General features: G+C 38.5%; 1 protein-coding gene across 1 annotated transcript; it reads left to right on the top strand.

The window, feature by feature from the left end:
* The first annotated feature begins 13,114 nt into the window (after nucleotides 1–13,114).
* Nucleotides 13,115–23,332, top strand: LOC117664339 (cytochrome P450 4A11-like). Its single transcript, XM_087890672.1, is given in 10 exon segments — nucleotides 13,115–13,277; nucleotides 14,815–14,941; nucleotides 15,641–15,772; nucleotides 15,889–15,932; nucleotides 15,935–16,042; nucleotides 16,880–16,986; nucleotides 18,467–18,657; nucleotides 20,613–20,673; nucleotides 20,974–21,056; nucleotides 22,022–23,332. Coding segments are annotated over 10 exon segments (1,176 nt in total). The 5' UTR covers nucleotides 13,115–13,123; the 3' UTR covers nucleotides 22,191–23,332.

Here is a 23,332-nt window from a genome sequence, read left to right as displayed (position 1 = left end):
TGTTAACATAAACAAGATCATGCTTTGTTGTGCTTTTGCAAATGCCTCTTGATGTGCGATGTTTTTTTTTTATTTGAGGTGGTTAAAAAGGAGGAAAGAATTTAGATGTTATATCATCAGAAAGACTAATTTTTATTAAGACGCATGGATTATCTTCATTTTCCAACTCACTTCCTTCAGGTCATCAGATGCCTTTAAAACTATTTATAAACTTATTTCTGGAGGTAGTATTGATAAATCATACAAACCCAAAGCTTAATTCCTTGGAAAATTGAGGCATGAAACATGACTCGAACCAAGAAGCAATTAAATCACTGTAGTTTTTTTCTTTTAGCATATAACAAATGATACATATTTTCCTGTATATTAAAATATAGATTCTTTCTCAATTTTTAACTAAAAGATGGAAGTACAAAATGAGCTTTGTCCCTCAGTTTTCAAGTTACACACTAAGAAAGTTCAAACTGCCCAAGGAGCTGCTGATACAGTTCTACAGAGGAATTATTGAGTCTGTCATCTGCACCTCTGTAATTGTCTGGTTTGGTTCTGCAACCCAACAAGATAGACACAGACTTCAGAGGATAATTAGAGCTGCAGAAAAAACAATTGCTACCAACCTGCCTTCCATTGAGGACCTGTATACTGCACGAATCAAAAAGAGGGCTGTGAAAATATTTACAGACCACTCACATCCTGGACATAAACCGTTTCAACTCCTACCCTCAAAAGGACGCTACAAAGCACTTCACACCAGAACAACTAGACACAAGAACAGTTTTTTCCTGAATGCCATCACTCTGCTAAACAAATAATTCCCTCAACACTGTCAAACTAGTTACTAAGTCTGCACTACTATTAATCTTCTCATCGTTCCCATCACCCATCTCCTTCCACCTATGACTGTATGACTGTAATTTTGTTGCTTGTATCCTTACTATTTATATTGCTATTGTTTCCTGATTGCTTATTTGTACCCTATGACTATCATTAAGTGTTGTACCTTATGATTCTTGATGAACATATCTTTTCTTTTATGTACACTGAGAGCATATGCATCAAGACAAATTCCTTGTGTGTCCAATCACACTTGGCCAATAAAAAAATCTATTCTATTCTATTCTATTCTATTCTATTCTATTCTATTCTATTCTATTCTATTCTATTCTATTCTATTCTATTCTATTCTATTCTATTCTATTCTGTTCTGTAATTATAGATTCAAATATTTGACCATATAATTTCAGTTGTACAATACTAGAGAGGGAGTTAAGAAATTTTCAAAATTCAAGGACTGTGAACTTAAATCCAAATTCATTCCCAATTTACATAAATGTGTACTGATAAGCTTTAATACTTCCAGATTCAGCATGCCTTCACTTAGAAAGTCTGTTTTAGGAAGTAATAGATCATTTTTAGTGTTGTTGGTTTGGCAAATACCAGCCCTGAAATTTAATTCCCTGAATATATCTGGAGGGAATGAAAGAGCAATTCAGATGGTCGCTTAGAATAAGTAGGATATTCACACTCATCTTTGGGGGCCTGGAGCCAATGAGGCAGATCAGTGTATGATTTTTTTAATCTTCAGATTCTTTTTTCAAAGCAAAACAGCTTTCAAATGCACATTTGATTTCCATTTTGTTTAGAAATCTCAATGCAATAGCTGTATGAAATGTTCTCCCCACCCCTTGTTGGAAGTCTCTCCATGTGGGCAAAAATCTGAGTAGCGGCAACAGTGGTGTGTGCAAGTGAACATACAACTGCACATGTGTGTGGGCAATACAAGATAGCACAAAAGTTTGCCTAGTCTTTGTTCCCACGAATGAAAGAAATAAAAATGCCATCCTTTGTGGTCTGTACACCCAGAAGCACTCAAACAAACACCCCCTGAGCCTTCCCTTATCACTTTATTACACCTGCTAGAATGAATAGATTAAAAGGCAACGGGAGGGAGGGAAGGCAGAAGAATCTCGCAGAAAGAGTGGGTCAGGGATTGTTAATTATTCTCTGGGGTCTCTAATCTTTAACTGGCAAACAGCATCACTAACTGTCTTAAACCTCCTTCTGGAAGACACTGATAATAAACCATCTGCATGAAGGAACCCAATTATCTAACCCTCAGTAGCCGCCTCTGACATGGCTGTAGCAGGAGATAATAGATGCACAGTATGTAATAATGACACGTCATTTATGATTATCTCCCCGATACATGACCTTTTTAGCACTTCTAAAAAGAGAGAGAGAGAGAGAGAGAGAATGAGCATCCTGGGTGCTTAGCATCTCTACACAAACACACACACACACACACACACACACACACACACACACGCCTTCTTCAGCCCTGTGATGTAACCTTGTTGCAAGTGCAAGTGGAACCTACCGAGCTGTTTAATTGGATTTATGGCCCATCCCATCAGACCTCTTTAATAAATGGCTGTTTGAGGTGCAGCCATCGTTACCATGGCGACTGGAGAGAGAGCGAGAGATGGCTGAAAAAGTACAGAAATAGCATGGTGATAAGAGCAGCCCTTTGGGCTGAGCACTCAGGTGATTAGATATCTATTGCCAGAGCCAGCTACCTCAATCTCCCACTCCATCTGATTCCATAATGAGCAGATTCAATGGATCCTTCAAGAGAGAAGTCAGCAATGCAGTTATGGGTGTTTCTCTTGCCCTAACTCATGACACCAAAAATGATGTGTTTCAGTGGTGGGTTTCAAAATTTTTTACTACCGGTTCTGTGGGTGTGGCTTGGTGGGCGTGGCATGGCTTGGTGGGCGTGGCATGGCTTGGTGGGCGTGGCTTGGTGGGCGTGGCAGGGGAAGGATACTGCAAAATCCCCATTCCCTCCCGATCAGCGGGAGGCAGAGAATAGATAGGGGTGGGGCCAGTCAGAATTTTTACTATCGGTTCCCCGAACTACTCAAAATTTCTGCTACCAGTTCTCCAGAACTGGTCAGAACCTGCTGAAACCCACCTCTAATGTGTTTGTATACATGTTGACCTACTAACCAACAACCTCATTTCAGCCATAGATGTGAAACTATCCTCAGCGGTTGGAGTATGATTTAGCATATCACGAAAACGTCAGATAACACAATCACTGTTTCTAACTGAAAGCTCATCTTCTGGACTTCATCTCAAAACTCTCATCAATTTTGATTTTTGATCAAAATTATGATCAAAATAATAATAAAAAATAATCAAAAAATCAGTTATGATTTTTTTTCTGCTTGGAAGTCTATAGGAGGTATATTCTGAATCTTCCTTATTTGTGTCAGAAGCACCTACAAATTAAAAACACATAACACTCAACACCAAGCAAATAAAATAGGTATAAAATAGGTCATAAAAATACAACATGTTAAAAAGAATGTAATATAAATAGGATTAAGACTAAATGACATTCTTCCAGTATCTGGCCACATCAACAGCATGTTCTCTTGCCAACATGAGGTCTTCTTCTGTACATGTTGAAGGACATCATAGGCACAAGAGCAGGGGTGGGTTCTACTTACCTTTACTACCAGTTTGCTTGAGTTCTGCACATGCACAAAAGCTTCTGCACATGTGCAGATCGTCAATTATGAAGTCTGGGTGGGTGGGCGGAGCCTCATGCCGCTTTTACTACCGGTTCTAAACAACTGGACAGAACTGGGAGTAACCCACCACTGCACCAAAGCATATGTGAGATGGATTGAGATATATTCTGAATCTCCATCTATGATGCCATGTTCATCCAATAGTTATTCCTCTCCAAGTTAATAAACTTACTCAACGAGCAAAGTGAATGAGGTACCATTAAGGACAGACGTAAGTCTAATGATTAGTTTTTACTCAGGTCTTTCTCAATTGATAAGGAAATTTATTGTCTGGGATTAATGTATTGCCATAGAAATGACAGAATCACAAATTACATTAAAGATGAATACATTCATTACATCAGCTATCAAACACTATGGGGTTTTTTCCCTGAAACTAGTCATCAGCAACAAAATGTGGAAACTGATTATAATGCCTTATATACACCATAGAAGAATTATTACATAGCAGTGGTTCTTAAACTGGATGCAATTACCCCCAAGGGAGTAATTTCATCATATCCTGAGGATAATAGAGCAATTTGTAACTGTTTGTTTATGAGCCAAGGATCAAATCTGGGATTGCCACTTGTGAAACACTTTCATAGAACAACATAGTCTGTATTTTTGATGGTGGTGCTGACATCATTCAGCTTGATTCATCAATTTTAGCCACCAGATGTTTTTCCTTTAAATGTATTTGAAATACATAAAATATATGTTACATTTATTTTTTTTATAAATTTACAAATAAATATAAATATTTAAAAAATAGAATCAGTTACAGATACTGCAAAACAAATCCAAAAGAGAAAACTCTGGGCAGTCACAAAGCTTCCTGACACATATTTTTACATAGTCTGGGATATTAAAATAAGGTAAATAAGGGGAAACGTTGGCTCAAATCTCAGCTGTTTTAATTTCTAGGAAGCCTAAGATACAGAGTAACAGGTTCCTTAGCTGAAGATTTCACAAGTTCAGTTCCATACATCAATTTTCTGAACTGGATACTCAGGGTGAATTTTGAAGTGCTACAGATGAACTACAGTTCATATTCCTGCATTGCTAGAGATGATGAGCATTATAATTAATCAGTTGGAGTGTCACAGGTTGCCTACTAAGGTGCCAGAGACCCAATATCGGAAATCTGCTAGAAGTAACAACTGAGAAAGAGACACACAGTTCAGCAGACCTGATATTTCAAGCCAATCTATGGAGTACTTTTTACTCCATGTCCAGCAATGGTACAATAAACCAAGGACACGTGTCTGTGCTTTCTAAATCCTTTTGCTGCCATCTAGTGGTTTGATTCAGTATAACATTAATCCCCTCCCATCTTTTCCTTTGATTCACCCCTCTCACTAAAAATTAGCAGAATCGTCACTGGGAAATGCTTTATGACATAAAGTCAATGAATCTGAGACTGAGACAAAAACATTGTTTTCTGAGTGATCTGAATAGAAATCGTGTTTGCCAAGAAAAGAAGTAGGAAAAAGAAAATCTGATGATGTATCAAGCATCTGTAATTGCGGAACTGTGGAAAAAACAATTGCTACCAACCTGCCTTGCACAAGTCAAAAAGAGGGCTGTGAAAATATTTACAGACCCATCACAACCTGAACATAAACTGTTTCAACTCCTACCCTCAAAAGGACGCTACAAAGCACTTCACACCAGAACAACTAGACACAAGAACAGTTTTTCCCCGAACACCCTCACTCTGCTAAACAAATAATTCCCTCAACACTGTCAAACTAGTTACTAAGTCTGCACTACTATTAATCTTCTCATCGTTCCCATCACCCATCTCCTTCCACCTATGACTGTAACTTTGTTGCTTGTATCCTTACGATTTATATTGACTGTTTCCTAATATGATTTGATTGCTTATTTGTACCCTATGACTATCATTAAGTGTTGTATCTTATGATTCTTGATGAACATATCTTTTCTTTTATGTACACTGAGAGCATATGCACCAAGACAAATTCCTTGTGTGTCCAATCACACTTGGCCAATAAAAAAATTCTATTCTATCTATTCTAATTTATAGTCCTTTGTTGAGCTTCTTTATGTAGCCAGAGGCAAATTGGATCTCCTACAGCTCAACTCACACATTTTTCTTTTTTTTATTGCCAAGAATTCCATATGCTTACTTATCATACTAAAGTTCACTAAAACTATCTGTGATATAAATTATCCTTCAAAACTAGAAGATTCACTTGCTCTTTAATACACAAGAGTAAACTGTAATTGGTAAAATCAGTAGAAGCATTTAGAGCAGGGGTGTCAAACTTGTGTCATCACGGCGGTATCACCGGATGTATTGAGACTTTTTTCCCCTTCACTAAACCGGGCGTGGGCATGGCCAACGCGTGATGCTTCCCGCCCATGGGCCATACAATAAGTTTGACACCCCTGATTTAGAGCATTGTTACAAGAACTTCCATATCTGAGATGCCAAATGGAGGTGGCTGTTAGAGAGCAGTGAAGACTTATTTCTTGTGTCTTTTTGTTGCCATCTAGTGGTCAACTGGAGTTTTGCAGCCTAGATATGGTAGTTTATACTTTCTATCACTATGACTTAGCACTCAAGATTGGGTGTTTGCACATGTATCTATCTATCTCTCTATCTATCTCTTAAGCACATGTTAGCCTGCCTGCTCATAAAAAACACAGAACTGAGAGAATCAAATTTTCACACAAGGGGAAAGAGCAACTGCCCTGCCATGATTAACATAGTCATGGTGTACAGCAGGGGCGGGTTTCAAAATCCATCGCTACCAGTTCACTCGTGGGTGCGTTTGCTGTCTCTTGCACACGCGACACTTCTGTGCATGCGCAGAAGCGTTCGAGTGGGAAGGCAGAGCCTCCCGCTGCCTCTACCACTACCTGTTTGCCCGATCCGGAACCCACCACTGGTGTACAGATAGTCCTTGACTATCCATAATTGAGTCTAAAATTTCTGTTGCCAAACAAAACAGTTGTTAAGTGAGCCCCATTTTATGACCTTTCTTGTTACAGTTGTTGTGAATCACTGCACTTGTTAAGTTAGTAACACAGTTATTAAGTGAATCGGGCTTCCCCATAGACTTTGCTTGTCAGAAGGTAGCAGAAGGTGGATCACATGACCCCAGGATACTGCAACCGTCACAAATACAAGTCAGCTGCAAAGCATCTGCATTTTGATCAGGGGATGCTGCAACAGTCATAAGTATGAAAAGCAGTCATAAATCTCTTTTTTCTGTGCTGTTGTAACTTCAAATGGTCACTGAATGAAGGATTATATATCAAGGACTACCTGTATTCAGTTAACCTCGTTTTCTGGTTTTGCATAATAACTTGACCCAAAAACTGATCACAGGGAGCAGTTCTCACAATTTCTTAGGCAATCCTTTGGCTGGCTGATTGTTGGTCCAGTGCATTCCTGCTCAGGAATTCTCAGTGCATTCCACTCAGAGCAAATATTTAAACTGTACGCCACCCAGAATCTCCCTGTGAGAGAGATGAGCAGCTTCTAAATTTGATGTACAAATAAATATGTATAAATAAATTCCACAAGCATAGACATTAGGAGCTTCAGAAGTAACTTCCCCCTGTGTTCAGTAGTGTATGCATCTACCGAAGCAAAGCTTAAATTGTTTACTCTTTATTTTGCTCAGTTTTAAATTCAAATCTAGAATTGGGGGGAAGGTGCTTAAACTATTAGAGCACAACGCCCATTTGTACATATTCAAACTCATGTTCTTAAGTGCATAGTACATTATTTTCTTAAGGGATGTGCAATTGCCACATGTTTTCTTTGGCCCTTTTATGCCTGGTATATTCAGGTATTCCTTTCCAGGTTTTAATACGTAAAATAGCATCAAAATAATCTCCTTTTCTTAAATAGATTTAAAGGTTCCTGGCTGGGGAATTCTGGAAGTTGAAGTCTATTCATCTTAAAGTTGCCCATTTGAAAAAATGTCTGAAGTCCTTGTATAAAAAGGTTATTGATGCCAAAACTATTTTTAAAATGCTGGTGTGACATCAGCCCCATAGTCAAGGACATGGTCATGAAAAGGACAAGATTTGGGACCAGGGGTGGGCTTCAAAAATTTTAGCAAGGGGTTCTCTGCCTGGTTGCTGGGTGGGCATGGCCATGGTGGGTGTGGCCTAGTCAGCCTCCTGCAATGTGGTGGGGGGTGTTTTTGCCCTCCCCAGGCTCTAGAGGCCCTTCCTGAACATCCGGTAGGCCCGTTTTACACCCTCCATGTGCCTCCACATGTACCCTGCACTTACCTGCATCCAAAACAGGCCACGTTGGGACTCCTGGGAGGGGGGAGGAGGGCAGCCAGGAGTGGGATTTGGGGGTTCTCCAAACTGCACAGAATTTTAGCTAGAGGTTCCCCCCAAGCCCATGCGAACCGCCAGCAGCCCACCCCTGTTTGGGACAAGTACAAATATTCCAAAGAACACCGACAATATCCTGTGCAGCAGAAAAAAAGAAGCAGAGATTACAAATAACCACCTATAGCTCAATATTCCTGACAATCTACAGGCCTCATTTGCTTTGACTAAAGCCAAGACTCCATCATCAGAAAAGCGCTGGATTAAAAAGGGAGTCTACTTTGAAATAGCAGTGTAGAAGCCATTGAACCTTGATGTTCATCTCAAGTTTGCAAAGGAAACAAAATAATTGAACGGCTCTCCAGACTTCTGAAAGAACATTCTATGGGTAGATCAGTCAAAAGTGGATCTTTGGGATCTACATGGACATTAGAAAACTAGCAAAAACCAATCCCTACTTTTATGCTCCAAGTGTAAGATATATTCCGTATTCACTCTATCCCTTTCTAATCTTTGTTTGATGGTCCTATACATGATAATGACTATAAACATTCAATTCACAGACACTTAAATCCTAAAACCTTCCGGTTCTTAGGCAAAAGTGGTTACAATTTCATCCAAAGAGAATTCCCTTCAAGGATCTGATAGCCAAGGAATCCTCTACTAGTAGATAGAATCACCAGGAATCAGTAACCTGTTAGAATGGCTATAAATTCAGCCTTTTTATTTTTATAATTTTTGTCTTACCTTTTCCTTGCCTTACTATTCCTTACCTCGCCATTGCCATTACTGTCTAGACCAGTGTTTTTCAACCTTGGTAGCTTGAAGATGGGTGGACTTCAACTCCCAGAATCTCTTGCCATTGCCATTACTGTCTAGAGCAGTGTTTCTCAACCTTGGAAACTTGAAGATGGGTGGACTTCAACTCCCAGTATCCCCCAGCCAGCGCTGCTGGCTGGGGGATTCTGGGAGTTGAAGTCCACCCATCTTCAAGCTTCCAAGGTTGAGAAACACTGCTCTAGACCATTTCATTATTTCTCATCTTTTTCAGCAGCCATCATCTGTTTCGAACCAAAAGAGTCTTCATTTTCATTTCTACTGTATGTGAACCAATTCCTGTAAGCATGTATCAACGTGTCTGTCTCTCGTGATCTTCTAGATGTCTAGATTTCTCATACATGTGTTATTTTTACTGACAGTTTCCATTCCTTTAGGCATTATTCATTCATTAATTGGATTTTTTTAATGAGCATTTATGTTTCCAAACCAGTTCTGTGAACCTTTTCCCTAGTTGCTTAAAGACACTAATTCCTCACAAAGCATAAACAGCGGCTTATAACCAGTAGTTTCCCCGCATTCATGTACTATCTTTTGTTCTTTCAACTTCTCATCTATGTCTTTTTGGGGTTTCATTGGCTACATCCCATTACACCTTTCTCACTTTTCCCTTTTCTTTTGACCCATTTGCTATTCCTTCATACGCTTGCTTCATAGCGTGTTTCTCCGAAAATAAGACCCTGTCTTATATTTTTTTAAACCCTGAAATAAGCTCTTGGCCTTATTGCCATGCACTCAAAAGCCAGATTGGGCTTATTATCAGGGGATGTCTTATTTTGGGGGAAACAGGGTAGTTTGATATTATCCATGTATCTATATGCTGAAGCATCATAATATACTTTCTTTGTATTGCTCATTTACTTTTGAATTAAATCCATATTTATGCAGGATCCATTCCATTTTTTTAAACCCTGTTGCTTCTTCTTGTTTTACTATACCCACTATTTAAGTATCATGTTCCCATTGTATTCCTCAATTCAGGAGTACTATACTTACTAACTTTCACTTTGATATTGTTTACACATAGCCATTTTTGGATTACTCTATGAACATGTACTCTTCACAACAGGCCACATAACATCCACTGTCTTTTTATCAGCATTTGCCCATCTTAAAAATTCTCTATCTGTTTTCCTGTCTTTAGTAAATGTTCCACTAAGATACACAAAATTATTGACTTGCTTTACTTTTTCAATATTATGTATAACCACTTACTATTCGTTCAATTTTCCCTGTTAAATATAACTACTTTTGTCTTCAGTAAATTACTTTTAGATGCATAATGACTCATATAACATAATAACATTCATTGCAAATAATTACACAATGTTCTATATTGCTTTATTCATATGGTTAGTCCATTAAACTAGCAAGGAAATTTCCCAAATGCTCTCTGCTCAATGTTGAGCTATTAGCAAAGCATTTCATTTATACTGATTCATGCCCTATTTCTATTACATGTCTCTTTCATCACCTTTTTCTTAATTTCATTGAATCAGTTAATATAACTTCATCATTTCTCCTCTTACATTCTAAATTGTAATCTTTCATTGCCAAGGTTGCCACCAAATGGTCCTACAGATATTGACTTCTGCTGTGCATTATGACTTTAATTAATCAAGGTTTTCATGATGCTTGTCAGTAAGAGAAAGTGTAAACTAGATCACCAATCTTAGTTGTACCTGTGGTAAACATCCTCTGCTAACAGTAAAAGCAATAACAATCAGTTTAGGCACATTTTGGCTGGTGTGTCAAAAGCCCAATCAGAACCAATGTTGTGCTCATACTTTTCTAGGCAAGCTAGGATCTCTAAACAGCCTTGTAAGCCAACATACTGCTGTTCACATCCCACTAATCTGAATAGTACATACAATGTACTGACACATACTTCCATGCACTAATAGAAACATTTTAAAAAAAGAAAGAAAATAAATCTAAGGCAAAAGGATTGTGTATTTAGAAAAATATTATTAAAAAGTAAAATGAATGTAGAGTTCTTTATCGTAATGGCACAATGGCAGACAGTGGAGATTGCAATTCTCATCTGATTTTTTTTTAAATTTGATTTATATGCCGCCCTTCTCCGGAGACCCAGGGCGGCTTACAATGCATTAAGCAATGGTCTTCATTGAATAGGATAATGAAATCTTGATTAAACTGACCAGCTGGGTGAAGAGGCAGTGTCCATTATACCTAGCTATCCAATGGCAAATGAGGTTATTTATGTATTTTTGCATCATCTGTATAATGATATCATTATGCAAATGACTATTGGCCTAATTTGCATCCGAGGACATAATTCATTGCTAATTATCATACTTTAAGGTGCCTTGTCTGGATTACTTAAGATGCAGAAGAATTTCCCTTTATTTTGGGGAGGATGCCAAAGAGAAATTTTCTGCATTGTATCTGAGGACTGTTAATTGGTGATCTGTTAAATAGAGATCTCACTCAATTCCTATTATTAATTTTGCTGTATCAAGAATGGGTGTTGGTGTAGGACAGGGGTCCCCAACCTCTGGGCTGCAGCCCACTACCTGGCCGTGGCCTATTTGGAACCAGGCCACATGAGAGATGGGACAGTGCATACATGCAACTCCACTTGCGCCCCAAAGGCTTCTCTTCTGTCACGTGAGTGGAGTTATGCATGGAGTGGTGGGAGCAGAGGCTGAATGGGACAAGTGAGCCCTTCTCAGCTTCACTGACTCAACGAGGCTGCTTGCGCAGTATACCAGATCCACCTTTGGAATGTCGGGCAGCCTCGGTGAGTCTGAAGGAACACAAGAGTGTGCCTCCAAAGCAGGGGTGAAATGCTCCCGGTTTGGGCCGGATCGCCTGATCTGGTAGCGATGGCGACGGGTGGTTCGGAGAACTGGTTGCAAAAATCCCTGCCCCCCCCCCCGCATGCCCAGCTGAGCCGCCCCATCATCAGAGGCTTTTTTAAAAAAAATTTAAAAGCATTTTTTCTACAACCTCTTCGGCCGAAAAAATGCTTTTAAAAGTTTTTTTAAAAAAGCCTCTGATGATCGCGCAGCTCAGCTGGGATCGTCAGAAGCTTTTAAAAGCATTTTTTTTATAACCTCTTCGGCCGAAGAGGTTGTAGAAAGAATGCTTTTAAAAGTTAAAAAAAAAAAAAAGTTGGCCATGCCCACTCAGTCACATTATCCCCACCAAGCCACGTCCACAAAACAGGTAGTAGCAAATTTTACATTTCACCACTGCCCCAAAGGCTTTTCTTCTCCATGCCAAAAGCTTTCGCAAAGGGATGAAAGGCTTCAGAGGATCAATCTGGCACTGCTTCAGGTTTTCCATCCCTTTGCAAAAGCTTTTGGCATGGAGAAGCCTGAAGGAGCACAAAACCGCACCCCAAAACCTTCTCTTCTCTCTTGCATGAGTGGAGCTGCAAGCACTTGTTCAGGTACGCCAGCTCATCCTTGGCATGGACCTGTTCCTCTCCTCTCCCCCGGGGCCGCCGGGCCACCAAGCCACAAAGATTGTTTTCCATGGTTCGGCGCGGGTGCTGTTTTTAGTGTAGGACGGTCCCATTCATGTTGATTTGGGACCGAGGGTCTTGTAGTGGTGGCCATGTTTTTTCGATAGTCTCTGGCATTGTCCCTTTGCGTGGCTGTTGTTGTTCCGGACATTTTCAGGGTGTCCGTGTTTAGACTAGGGAACTTTATTTTTGGGCCGAAGGCTGCGGTCACAGTTTGTATGTCCCAGTCTAAGTTTTGTTCGTTGGGCAGCTCTTTTAGTTCGTTGTTGTGTTCCTCCTCATAGTTTTCTCCATCTTCCATCCCCTCTACTCACGGGTAGGCCTTGTTTCCCGCCCTAGTGTTTAAAAATTGAATCCTCGTTGGTGATTGGTCAGCCATTTCTTGTGATGTCATAGTCCAAGATGGCCACCGTGAAAAAGGCGCGAATTCTGTTTCGGCCTGCTCGATGTGTGTGGGGTAATCTGGTGAGTTTCTTACCGGATCGTAGCTTTCTTGTCTCTGTTCAGGTTCGTTTTCTCCAGTCGCTGCTCCACAGTCTTTGATTAGGCTTCGGAGTTTCGCGACGAGGTCCTGGTTGGTTGGGGTCATTTCTATTATATTCAATAGATTCCTTCTGAGATCATCATCCTCATTTGAGGTGATCTCTATGCAGGTTTCTTCTTTGTTCTCTTTCATCCCTGTTTCTCCTGTGGAGTTTGTTTCAAGGCTGTATTCGTTTTTAGTCGGAGTTTCCTTTAGAGTGTTGTTCATGGGCGATAGTTGGGCTGCCATCTTCTTTGCAAAAGCTCGGGTGATAGATCTTCCTTTGGTTCCTTGTGTTTTGGTGTATTCAGACATACCTAAGATTATCTGGGCTATCAACCATCCTCTGCTACCATATTGTTAATGTATGAGGATTTAGCCCAAGAAGTACTCTTAGTCTTTGGTATGTCTAAATCATACTTTATTAATTCTATCCTATTTTCCCTTAGGATGCTGCATCCAACTGGAACAATATCTGACATGGAATCACTTATATATCAAGGAGGAGTGGCTAAAGGTAAGGAGGAGTGGTTATAATGGGAGGAGAGAGAGAGAGTTAGTTAACCCTTTTAATGCCAAGTAGGAGGAGGCATATAAGTAAGGCATTTATATGTGACAAATGATAGCTTTGTTATAAGAATTGCAGTGAGGATAATACAAAACAAGCTGACCCTGCAAGTTGGACAACATAGGAAGTAAAACAACAGAGTATAAAATAACAGAATAACAGAGTTGAAAGGGAGGCCCCTGCTCAAGTGGGAAACCGTGTACCATTTCAGACAAATGGTTGTCCAATCTCTTCTTAAAAAAATCCCCAGTGTTAGAGAACCCACAACTTCTAGAAGCAAGTTATCCCACTGATTAATTGTTCTAATTGTCAGGAAAAATTTCTTTAGTTCTAGGTTGGTTCTTTCCTTGATTTAATTTCCATCCATTGTCTTCAGGTGCTTCGGAGAATGGGTTGACCTCCTATTCTTTGTGACAGTCCCTTAGGTATTGGAACACTGCCATCATGTCATCCCTAGTTCTTCTTTTCATTAAACTAGACATAGCAATTCCTGCAACCATTCATCATACATTTTAGCCTCCAGTCCCCTAATCATTTTTGATGTTCTTCTCTGCACTCTTTCGAGAGTCTCAACATCTTTTTTATATTATGGCAACCAAAACTGGATACAGTATTCCAAGTGTGGCCTTACCAAGGCATTATAAAGTGGTATTGACACTTCATGTGATCTTGATTCTACCCTTCTGTTAATGCAGCCTAGGAGTGTGTTGACTTTTTGGCAGCTGCAGCACACTGCTGCCTCATATTTATATATACAGAGGGAAGAAGGGATAATTTAAAAAATCACTTTCCTTTTTAATTAGCATGAAGCGCTATGGATGAAAGCCAACTTGGGTAATTTTAAAATCAACCATCTGTATTCCTATGCAATTTTCCATGGAGTAAGTATTCTTAATACAATCTGCTGCATAGAAATAAAAGGCTCATACTGCATGGGTCTAGTGTCTTTATGAATTGTCTTGGATAAAAGCGGTTTCTTCAATTCAAAAGCTTCAATATCTGATATCTAACATCCAAAGAATAGATGAAAAGCTACAGGGAGATGAAAAGGTAAATTTTTACCTATCTTTCAGATGAATAAGCGAAAGAGAGATAAAGAAATCATATTCCTGTCAGGAATTCTAAGACAACTTGAAATGATATGCAATGGTCCTTGAGCTCTGTGCTTGAAATATGAGCATCATTGTGTCAAACGAATATCAAACAATTCTGGTCGGTGCAGGCCCATTTTTAAAACCCTGCTGTCATTTCTGATGAGATTTGTTTTATGGGATTTTGAAAGATGGGCCTGGACACTGCAGGTACATTGACTCTGTCTTAATGCCTTCAAACGTCTCAAGCGTGAGATAAACTGCCTATCTAATTCTGAGTGCAAACAATCTCTTAGCTCGGTCAGAGCAGATGGAATAATATCATCATCATCACCATCACCGCCACTACCACTTAATTCAATGTAATTTGTCTTTTTTTTTTTTTGTACCTCCAGGAAAAGGATTGCTTGTTTTAGGTGGCACAAAATGGCGTCCACATAGATGGTTGTTAACACCAGCTTTTCACTATAATATTTTGAAGCCCTATGTGGCATTAGTTGCAGATTCCACCAAAGTTATGCTGGTAAGGAAAGTTTTTTTTTACAGGTTATACAAGCAGATGCAAAAGGGACCATTGTAAACTGAGAAGGGCATTCCTAGCTAGCTCTTGGATAGGCAACCATCAGAATTTCTAGGACTGTAAAATACAGGGAGTCCTCGACTTACAACAGCTCATTTAGAGACCGTTCAAAGTTACAATGGCACTGAAAAAAGGGACTTACGACAGTTTTTCACACTTATGGCCACTGCAGCATCCCCACAGTGATGTGATCAGAATCAAGATGCTTGGCAACTGACTCATATTTATGTTGGTTGCAGTGTCCTGGGGTCGTGTGATCATCTTTTGTGACCTTATGCCAAGCAAAATCAATGGGGAAGCCAGATTCACTTACTAGTCATGTTACTAACAACTGTGGCAAGAAAGATCTTAAAATGGGGCAAAACTCATGTAACCACTGTCTCACTTAGCAACATAAATTTTGGGCTCAATTATAGTTGTAAGTCAAGGACTACCTATAAACTAGCCAAGAACAATTCTAGAAAATGAGAATGGGAATTCTCTTCCATGTTGTTGCTAAGTAAGTAATATGGACATATCTATGTAGTTATCTGAAGCTGAGCTGAACTCAATGGTACATTGTACAGCAGTTCACCAAAATGGCGTATGGCATGGGAACCCTATAAACAGCTAATGCTGTTCCATCTCTATTTTCCCCACTAAGATAAATGGGAGAAACTGATTGCAAAGGAGCCCATGAAATCGTTGGAGATGTTTGACCATGTCAGCTTAATGACTCTTGACAGCATCATGAAATGTGCATTCAGTCACAAGAGCAATTGCCAAACTGAGAGGTTAAAACTTTTATAATAATACATTCTAATAACATGAGTATTGGGTAACGTTGATCATATTTATGTAGCACATATATATACATTTTGTTAAAAATGTTTTTTCCCCCTTCCATCAGAGACCTGGATTATTATGTCCAAGCTGTGTCTGACTTAACTTTCCTGTTTTTCAGAGAATTACCTCTACTATACTTCAGAGTGATATCCTATATTCATGTACCCCATCAGGACGGCATTTTAAACAGGCTTGTAAATTGGCACGCCAGCATACAGGTAACTCTCGTGTTGTTTGGTTAAATTAAATTAAATTAAAATTACTATGAGAGTGTCTTGGGTTCCCAGCAGGAATGAAATCCAGCAGGTTCTGACAGGTTCTGGAAAACTGGTAAGCGGAAATTTTGAGCAGTTTAGAGAACCGGTAATAGGAGGAGTGGCCGTAGCCTGAGGTCATCTTTGATGGACTGTTTCACTAACTGAAAGCAAACATGTTGAAACCACTTGGAGTGAAACTGTTTCCTCTAATGCCATTATATAAGAGCTATTATATGACAAATAGAAAGGTTTTCAAAACATTGTTTTATTTGGCAGCAAAGTAGTTCAATCTTCATTCAAAAGTTAATGACCTATATAGATTACTGTACTATGCTTAAAACAGCATATTTTAATTTTTCACTTATTTCATAGCCTTATCCTTCATATGTCGTCTTAGAAGCAAGTCCCATAGACTTCAATGAGGCTTATTATAATATAAGCAATGTTTTCTGATTCTCCTAATTATGGAGATAAGCCTCATTACGGCCTTGAGATATGTCAGTGAAATCCTTGACCTGCCAACACACAATGACTTTTATTCATCACTACTAAAAATTGACTAGCATCAGAAAGACACTGTTGAATTTACTTGGAGCCTAATAAGGGATTTTGGTGTATACTGATTTGATTCTGAATAGTTCTTAACTTGCATATTGCAAATTTTATTTATAATAAAAGGAACCAAATTAATCTCTCAGAGCCCTTTTTTTTCCGAAGTCAAGGGATAAAATGATAAAATGAGGCAAACACTATGAATTTCTCGTTCCTGGCATTAACTCATCTTGTATTACTTCACAGAAAAAGTAATTGAAGAGAGAAAGAAAACACTACATAATGAAAGAGAGCTTGAAAAGATCCAAAAGAAGCGACATTTGGATTTTTTGGACATTCTTCTTTGTGCCAAAGTAAGAAACTATATGGAGTTTTTTTAACAGCTTCTTGTCTCACACTGTTATGAAAGTTATTACAACACAAAATGAAATATTGTTTTGTTACAATGGTAAGTAGGACAGCTTGGACATAAAATTGATGTGCTAATGAAAAACTGGTAAATCAGAATAGGTATTATAATAAACCGGGGACAATTAATTTGAATCTTTGTCACTGGCTTATTTGCAATGTCTGTAAAAAAAAAGATGAGAAAGTCAACAGTACCAGAGAAAAATATAGTTAAAGCAACCTATATTTTTAAAAGCTTGCAATTTTTATACTGCAGATAGGAATTTTCTATATCAAATGGTTGCTGACTCAAAGCATTTGTGCAAATAAATTGTGAAACAAATGGGGCTGCCAGGTCAGGGAGTTGATGTTCTCCTTAAACATTGCAGAGTAAGGCGAATGGTTATGGACTGATTCTCATGAACTGCACATCATGTCAGGAAATCATCTTATCATTTTTAAAGGACATGCCTCTGTCTCATTCCCAGCCAATTGCAGAGAAAAAGGTTTTCCTTCTACCAACAATTTTGCTGAGAATGCAATCTATTTTATAGCATTTTATTGGCCAGGGTGGGATAAAGAGTCTCTGAGGCAGTGGTGAAATCCTACCGGTTCGCACCAGTTTGGGCAAACCTGTAGTGATAAAAGCTACCGGTTCAGTGAAGCTACCAGTTGGTCCAAATCGGTATTTCCGACGATCAGCTGTGCCGTGTGATTTATATTCACTAGAAAGCAGGAAATCCTGCTTTCTATCGACTCTAAATCACGCGACACAGCTGTTCCTCCCCTCACTGTTCTACTTACCTTGTTGTGTCCTTTTTCCATGCAAAGTGTGCCTTTGGTGCGCATTGCACATGCGTGTGCATGCAGCATGCATTTGGTGCTCACTGCACATATACATGCGCATGCGTTTGGTGTGCACTGTGCATGCATATGCAGCATGCATTTGGCATGCACTGTGCATGCGCGGGCCGCGAACTGGTGGCAAACCATGGAGGATTTCACCACTGCTCTGAGGTATGCTAATATCATTTACAATTGCAGAAAGGAAGATAGATGGTAGGGTGGTGAATCTCACAATTCCTTGCAAAAGTAGCACTAAATGAATCAGATGTATTTTTGGTATTATTTGGATAGGACAGGGAGAAAGAAAGTAAAATAAAGATAGCCGTTTATGTCAGGATGCTTTTCGACAACTCAAAGACTAAAACAATATACATTAATCCGACCAAAAGGAAGAGCCCTATGTGTCTTTGTTCAAACCATGGAATAATAAATCCCAATAGTATCAGTGTATCTGAATCCAAAAATATCATAAATTAAAAACTCATTTTTGACACTTTTGTCTTTGGTCTGATTTTATGATGACCTCATTTTATTTTATTTTTCTTTAAATGAATGCTCATTGAAGGTGGCCCTTGCTGATTCTTCTTCTCTATTTATCAGTATGAAGACGGAACCGGACTATCTGATGAAGACCTCCGTGCTGAAGTGGACACTTTCATGTTTGCAGGCCATGACACAACATCCTCTGGCCTCTCTTGGCTACTATATATAATGGCTAAGCACCCAGAACATCAGCAGAAATGCAGAGAAGGAATCAAGGAAATCTTGGGGGATCGGGAAGACATCCAGTGGTGAATACAGTATTGTTTGCTTTAGATTTCTTTAATTGGTGACTTGATTTAAGCATCACACTACACGATACCCATTTAGAAAGTAATTTTAAGCAAACAAAGAACACTTGGAGGCTATCAGATGGATGAATTGGTTAGATTGGATGTTTAATCCTTTTGCTGATATCACCTTATTTTGTCTTTTTTGAATCAAGAGGAAGCAGAGGGAAGGACAACCATCAACATGATTCTTTATGTTATGTTTAGATCCATAGGATTGCCTATAGGGTCTCCTGCTTGAGCAAGGGGTTGGACTAGAAGACCTCGAAGGTCCCTTCCAGCTCTATTCTGATTGGTTAATACCCTTTGCCTATTTAAACCTCACCAGAATAGTCCAAAATTGCACCAAGAGTTCCAAAACTATATAAATTAAACATTGCATTATGTCTATAAAACTATACTGATAGCACATCTATTTAAAGAGTTACTCTAGTTAGAATAAGCAATTGCCATTATAACAGAATTATTAAAAACACCAATTTCCACCGTCTGAATTAATTGAAGTTCTTTGATATCTTTGTTCCAAGAACTTAAAGTCAATTTTTCAGGCATTAGAATAATTACTAATTGGAAGCTTGCGAAGCAAACTGCCAAGGCATAGCAACTTTGCCTGATTTCTAGAAAAACTACGCAAAGTAAAATCTTGGATGAGAGTTCTTGGATGAGAGATTATTAGGAAATTTGGGGCTGTAGTTTAACTTGACTAAACATCCTAGAACAAAACTGTGGCAAGCTACATCTATATTGTTACCAAGTAACTGTATGAATGTACTAGGAGTTGACTTTGATTCTTCACCATTATGTAAAGATCTGGTTCTGATTATGCAACAGTATCCCGGGTTCTTTTCTACAGAATACTTAGATTCTGCTTAATGGTAACATCATAATTATACCAAAGGTGAAGATAATGTATTGGCCAGTTGCAGCTGGAATGAAATTGGATATATTTAAAGGTAATTTGGATACTTAACTGGGATGAAGATTACCGCTCTTCCTGTTGTCAAATATGTAATTCTTTTTCATCTTCAAATTACAGTAGTGGCCAAAATTGTGGAAACCTTTTGGGAAAAGTGTATTTTCTAAAACTAGCTAATACTTTTTTTTTTTTGGAGTAGTACCATAAAATTATATATCAATGGAAAGATAATTTAATCAAGAATGTAATGCAATACATTTTATTAAAGATTTGCTATTAGAATAGCAGTTACAGTATAAAAAAGAAAAGTGAAACACAGAAAAAAGGAGAGATTCAAAAATTATCACCATAGAAAAAAATGAGATATATAAAAATTATCACGTCAGTTAATACTTAGTTGGGTAACCTTTAGCATGAATTATGGCCTTACAACGTCTTCCCATGGAGTGAACCAAATCTTTTAGTTCTGCAGCTGTTATAATGTGCAACCAAGATTGAATGATTGCTTCTATTAACTGGGTTTTATTGCTGGGTTGCTTCTGACTAACAAGTTTCTTTAATTGGTTTCATAGATTTTCAATTGGATTAAGGTCTAGGCTATTCCCTGGCCATTCCAGCAGTGGAATATGATTATCTTGAAACTCCGGAAAAAAAAGTGGTGTTATTAGCCATCAAACTTCAAAAATACATTTTTCCCAAAAGGTTTCCACAATTTTGGCCACTACTGTAGTTATTGAATATATAGGTGTTTATACTTTTATATGTAGGATTACTTATTTATCATAACACAAGAGAAATCCACTGAACAGATAATAAATTAATATCTGTTAATTTATTTGTTTGCTTAACAATGCCTATGAACATTTTCCTTGAAAATGCCAAACTTCTCTGGTTGCATAGAACAAGCTGCAGAATTCTTTTCTTCATGTCTTTTGATCTTGTTTCAACCACTGACAATGTTTTAATTACTGTCTTCTCTGGTTCTTTGTTTTACAAATATTATAGTTGCAGTTGACATTTATTCTCTTCATAAAAACCCCAGCACTTGGCCAGATCCTTTTGTAAGTAGTTTTTTTCCCCATCAAATGATGACAGTGATAAAGGGGACTAACTGTTGTAAATAAAATTTGTCACACTTAATCTGGACTTTTATAAATACACAGATTCTCTATAGTAGAGATAATCCCCATTTATCACTTTTATTGACTCACTATATTTTCAGAGCAAAGCGTAAAGTGATTCTGAGATGCTTCAATAGCTTTATAATAGCACAAGTGCTGTAATGAGAAAAAGGATTGTAAACGTAGTAGATTCACTTTTTTATTTTTTTTCCTCCAATTTTCATTATTTTTTTATTCCAGGAGTTTGATCCTATGAGGTTTTCACCAGAGAATGCCTCCAAAAGACATTCTCATGCATTTATTCCTTTTGCAGCTGGATCAAGGTGAGTCTATTTTTTAGACCATTGGTTTCAAAATGAACATCTCTGTCACTGTTTCTCCTCCTTAGCAACTTATTTGGACAACTGGATGCAAATTCTGAGAGTTGAAGTTCACACTGAGAGTTGAAGTCCACACAAGTTGCGAAGGGTGAGAAATGCTGTTCTATGCCTATCAGTGGTGGGTTGCTACCGGTTCTACTCGGATCGGTGAACTGGTAGCGGCGGCGGTGGGAGGCTCCACCCACCTGTGCTGGATGCTTCTGCACATGCACAGACGTTTCTACATTGCACAAGTGCGAGTGTGCACGAGCGAACCGGTAGTGACAGGTTTTGCAACCCACTACTGATGCCTATCCCAAGCATTGTTATTTGCTGTCTTTCTAGAGTCTTATGAAATGTTCTTACAGCTAAGAATGACAGGCAGATATGTTAAAGGAGCAAAATAATCATCCCCCAAAACTGTGCAATTGACGTGGCTGGTTTTTTTTAAATTAAATGTGAAAATGTTTTCCTAATTAGAAGGACAGATCCTGTACCTGCAGTTGTGTATTTAGCACTGTATTTAAAAGCCTTTTCCAGATAGAAAATTCCAGTCAAAGATTGAAAACTGGGCATAATTCAATGATACTCAGTCCCTGATTATAATTTCCTACGGTGCTTTCCTGCTTAGTTACTTCAGTTAAATGCAGCCCCTGTAGACTAAATGCTTCCACTGAAGGGAAACACTTCATGCATTCACACATTAATTTAATTGATCCAATACATTGTCCTCACCTGTTCGGTTTTTAAGATACCTATAAATGTTTGCACTTCTCATTACACTCCATATTTAATTTGCATGCTTACTAACTGGTATGTAACTGAGTAGGAAAAAACAAAACCCACCCTACCTTGTTCTTAATGTCAACCAGCCTCCTTTTATATTGAGTATAACACAAAGGGGTTTTTTCTCTTCCTTTTTTTGTTAGGAATTGCATCGGACAGCAATTTGCCATGAATGAACTAAAAATAGCACTTGCTCTGACGCTGCTTCGCTTCGAACTAATACCTGACCCAGAAAAAACTCCGATTCCAATCCTCCAGGTTGTCCTCAGGTCTGAAAATGGAATACACATCATTTTAAAGAAACTCGACTGATCCTGAAAAATTATTCCAGGAGTTGATGCCAAGAAGACTGTAAGACAAAGATGGGGCGTTAACAGACTATGCAAAACTACCAGAAGCATGATGCATACTACAGCTTTTTTAATCGTAATAAATCTCTCCACTTTGCCCAGAACTATTCTCATTTTTAACTTTAATTCCTTGTAAATGCTTAAAAACTCAGCCTTCACTATTTGTCAGAGGAATGCATCACAACATATCTGGAGTCATGTGTTCCCCTATCTCAGATTGTAAAATGTTGCCTGAAAACTCTGTAATAACTTACACCTTAATATTTTATACAATAATTGTCTAGCAGCAGCTTAATTGTAGAACCCAAGCCTTTAATCTCAAATTGTTCCATGCCTGTGATTCCTCCATGGATTCAGATGACTGCACTTCTTTCGTCCTTTCCATCTCTGCGGAAAGTATAGTAGTTGAACATAAAAGAGCAATACAACAATGAAAGTAAGCATCTACTATACAGCAAGACAGCAACAGGGAAAACAAACTGAATATACCGTACCTAGTATAGGGCAGCTGCCAAATGTATAAAATCTCTTATGCTTCACTGCCCATTAAACTGGATGCCAAGCTAGATAACAAGTACATAGTGAATGGGATCAGAGAGGCTCTTACTGAGTTGTAGGCTGATGTAAACCTCCCTCCCTCCACTCCCCAAGTCTCTTGTCTACTACTGCTCTCTAAAGAGCCAGAGGTGGAATTGTAATAACATCTGCTTGTGGTAGCTTGAAATGGCATATCAGAGAAGTGGTGTGATCCTGTAATGATGTGAGCAACACCCATCCTGCTCAGTGCTTGGAGGAAATGGAGGCCAGTGTTGGTTACCAGTGGGAGAAAAAGGAAGGTGTTACTTGTGGAGCCAACTTCCATTGCAATTCCAATCTTTCTCTTTGTTGTGGACGTTAATAAATCAATGAACCGTGAACCTTTATCTCTATGAACTTCTACTTAAACAAATGAGCATCTGAAGCAGTTAACAGTAAATGTTTTTATTTATATAATAAAAACATAACAATATCTATTCAATTAATAAACAGCACTTAGTTACTATGATAAATTATACTGTCAGCTATCTATCTATATATACTGCTCAAAAAAATAAAGGGAACACA

Source organism: Pantherophis guttatus, chromosome 3 (genome assembly GCF_059756535.1).
Source record: "Pantherophis guttatus breed Tessera chromosome 3, ASM5975653v1, whole genome shotgun sequence".
In the NCBI taxonomy this organism is placed as follows: domain Eukaryota; kingdom Metazoa; phylum Chordata; class Lepidosauria; order Squamata; family Colubridae; genus Pantherophis; species Pantherophis guttatus.
Note: the sequence above shows the minus strand (reverse complement) of the source record. Positions and strands in the feature narration are given on the sequence as shown.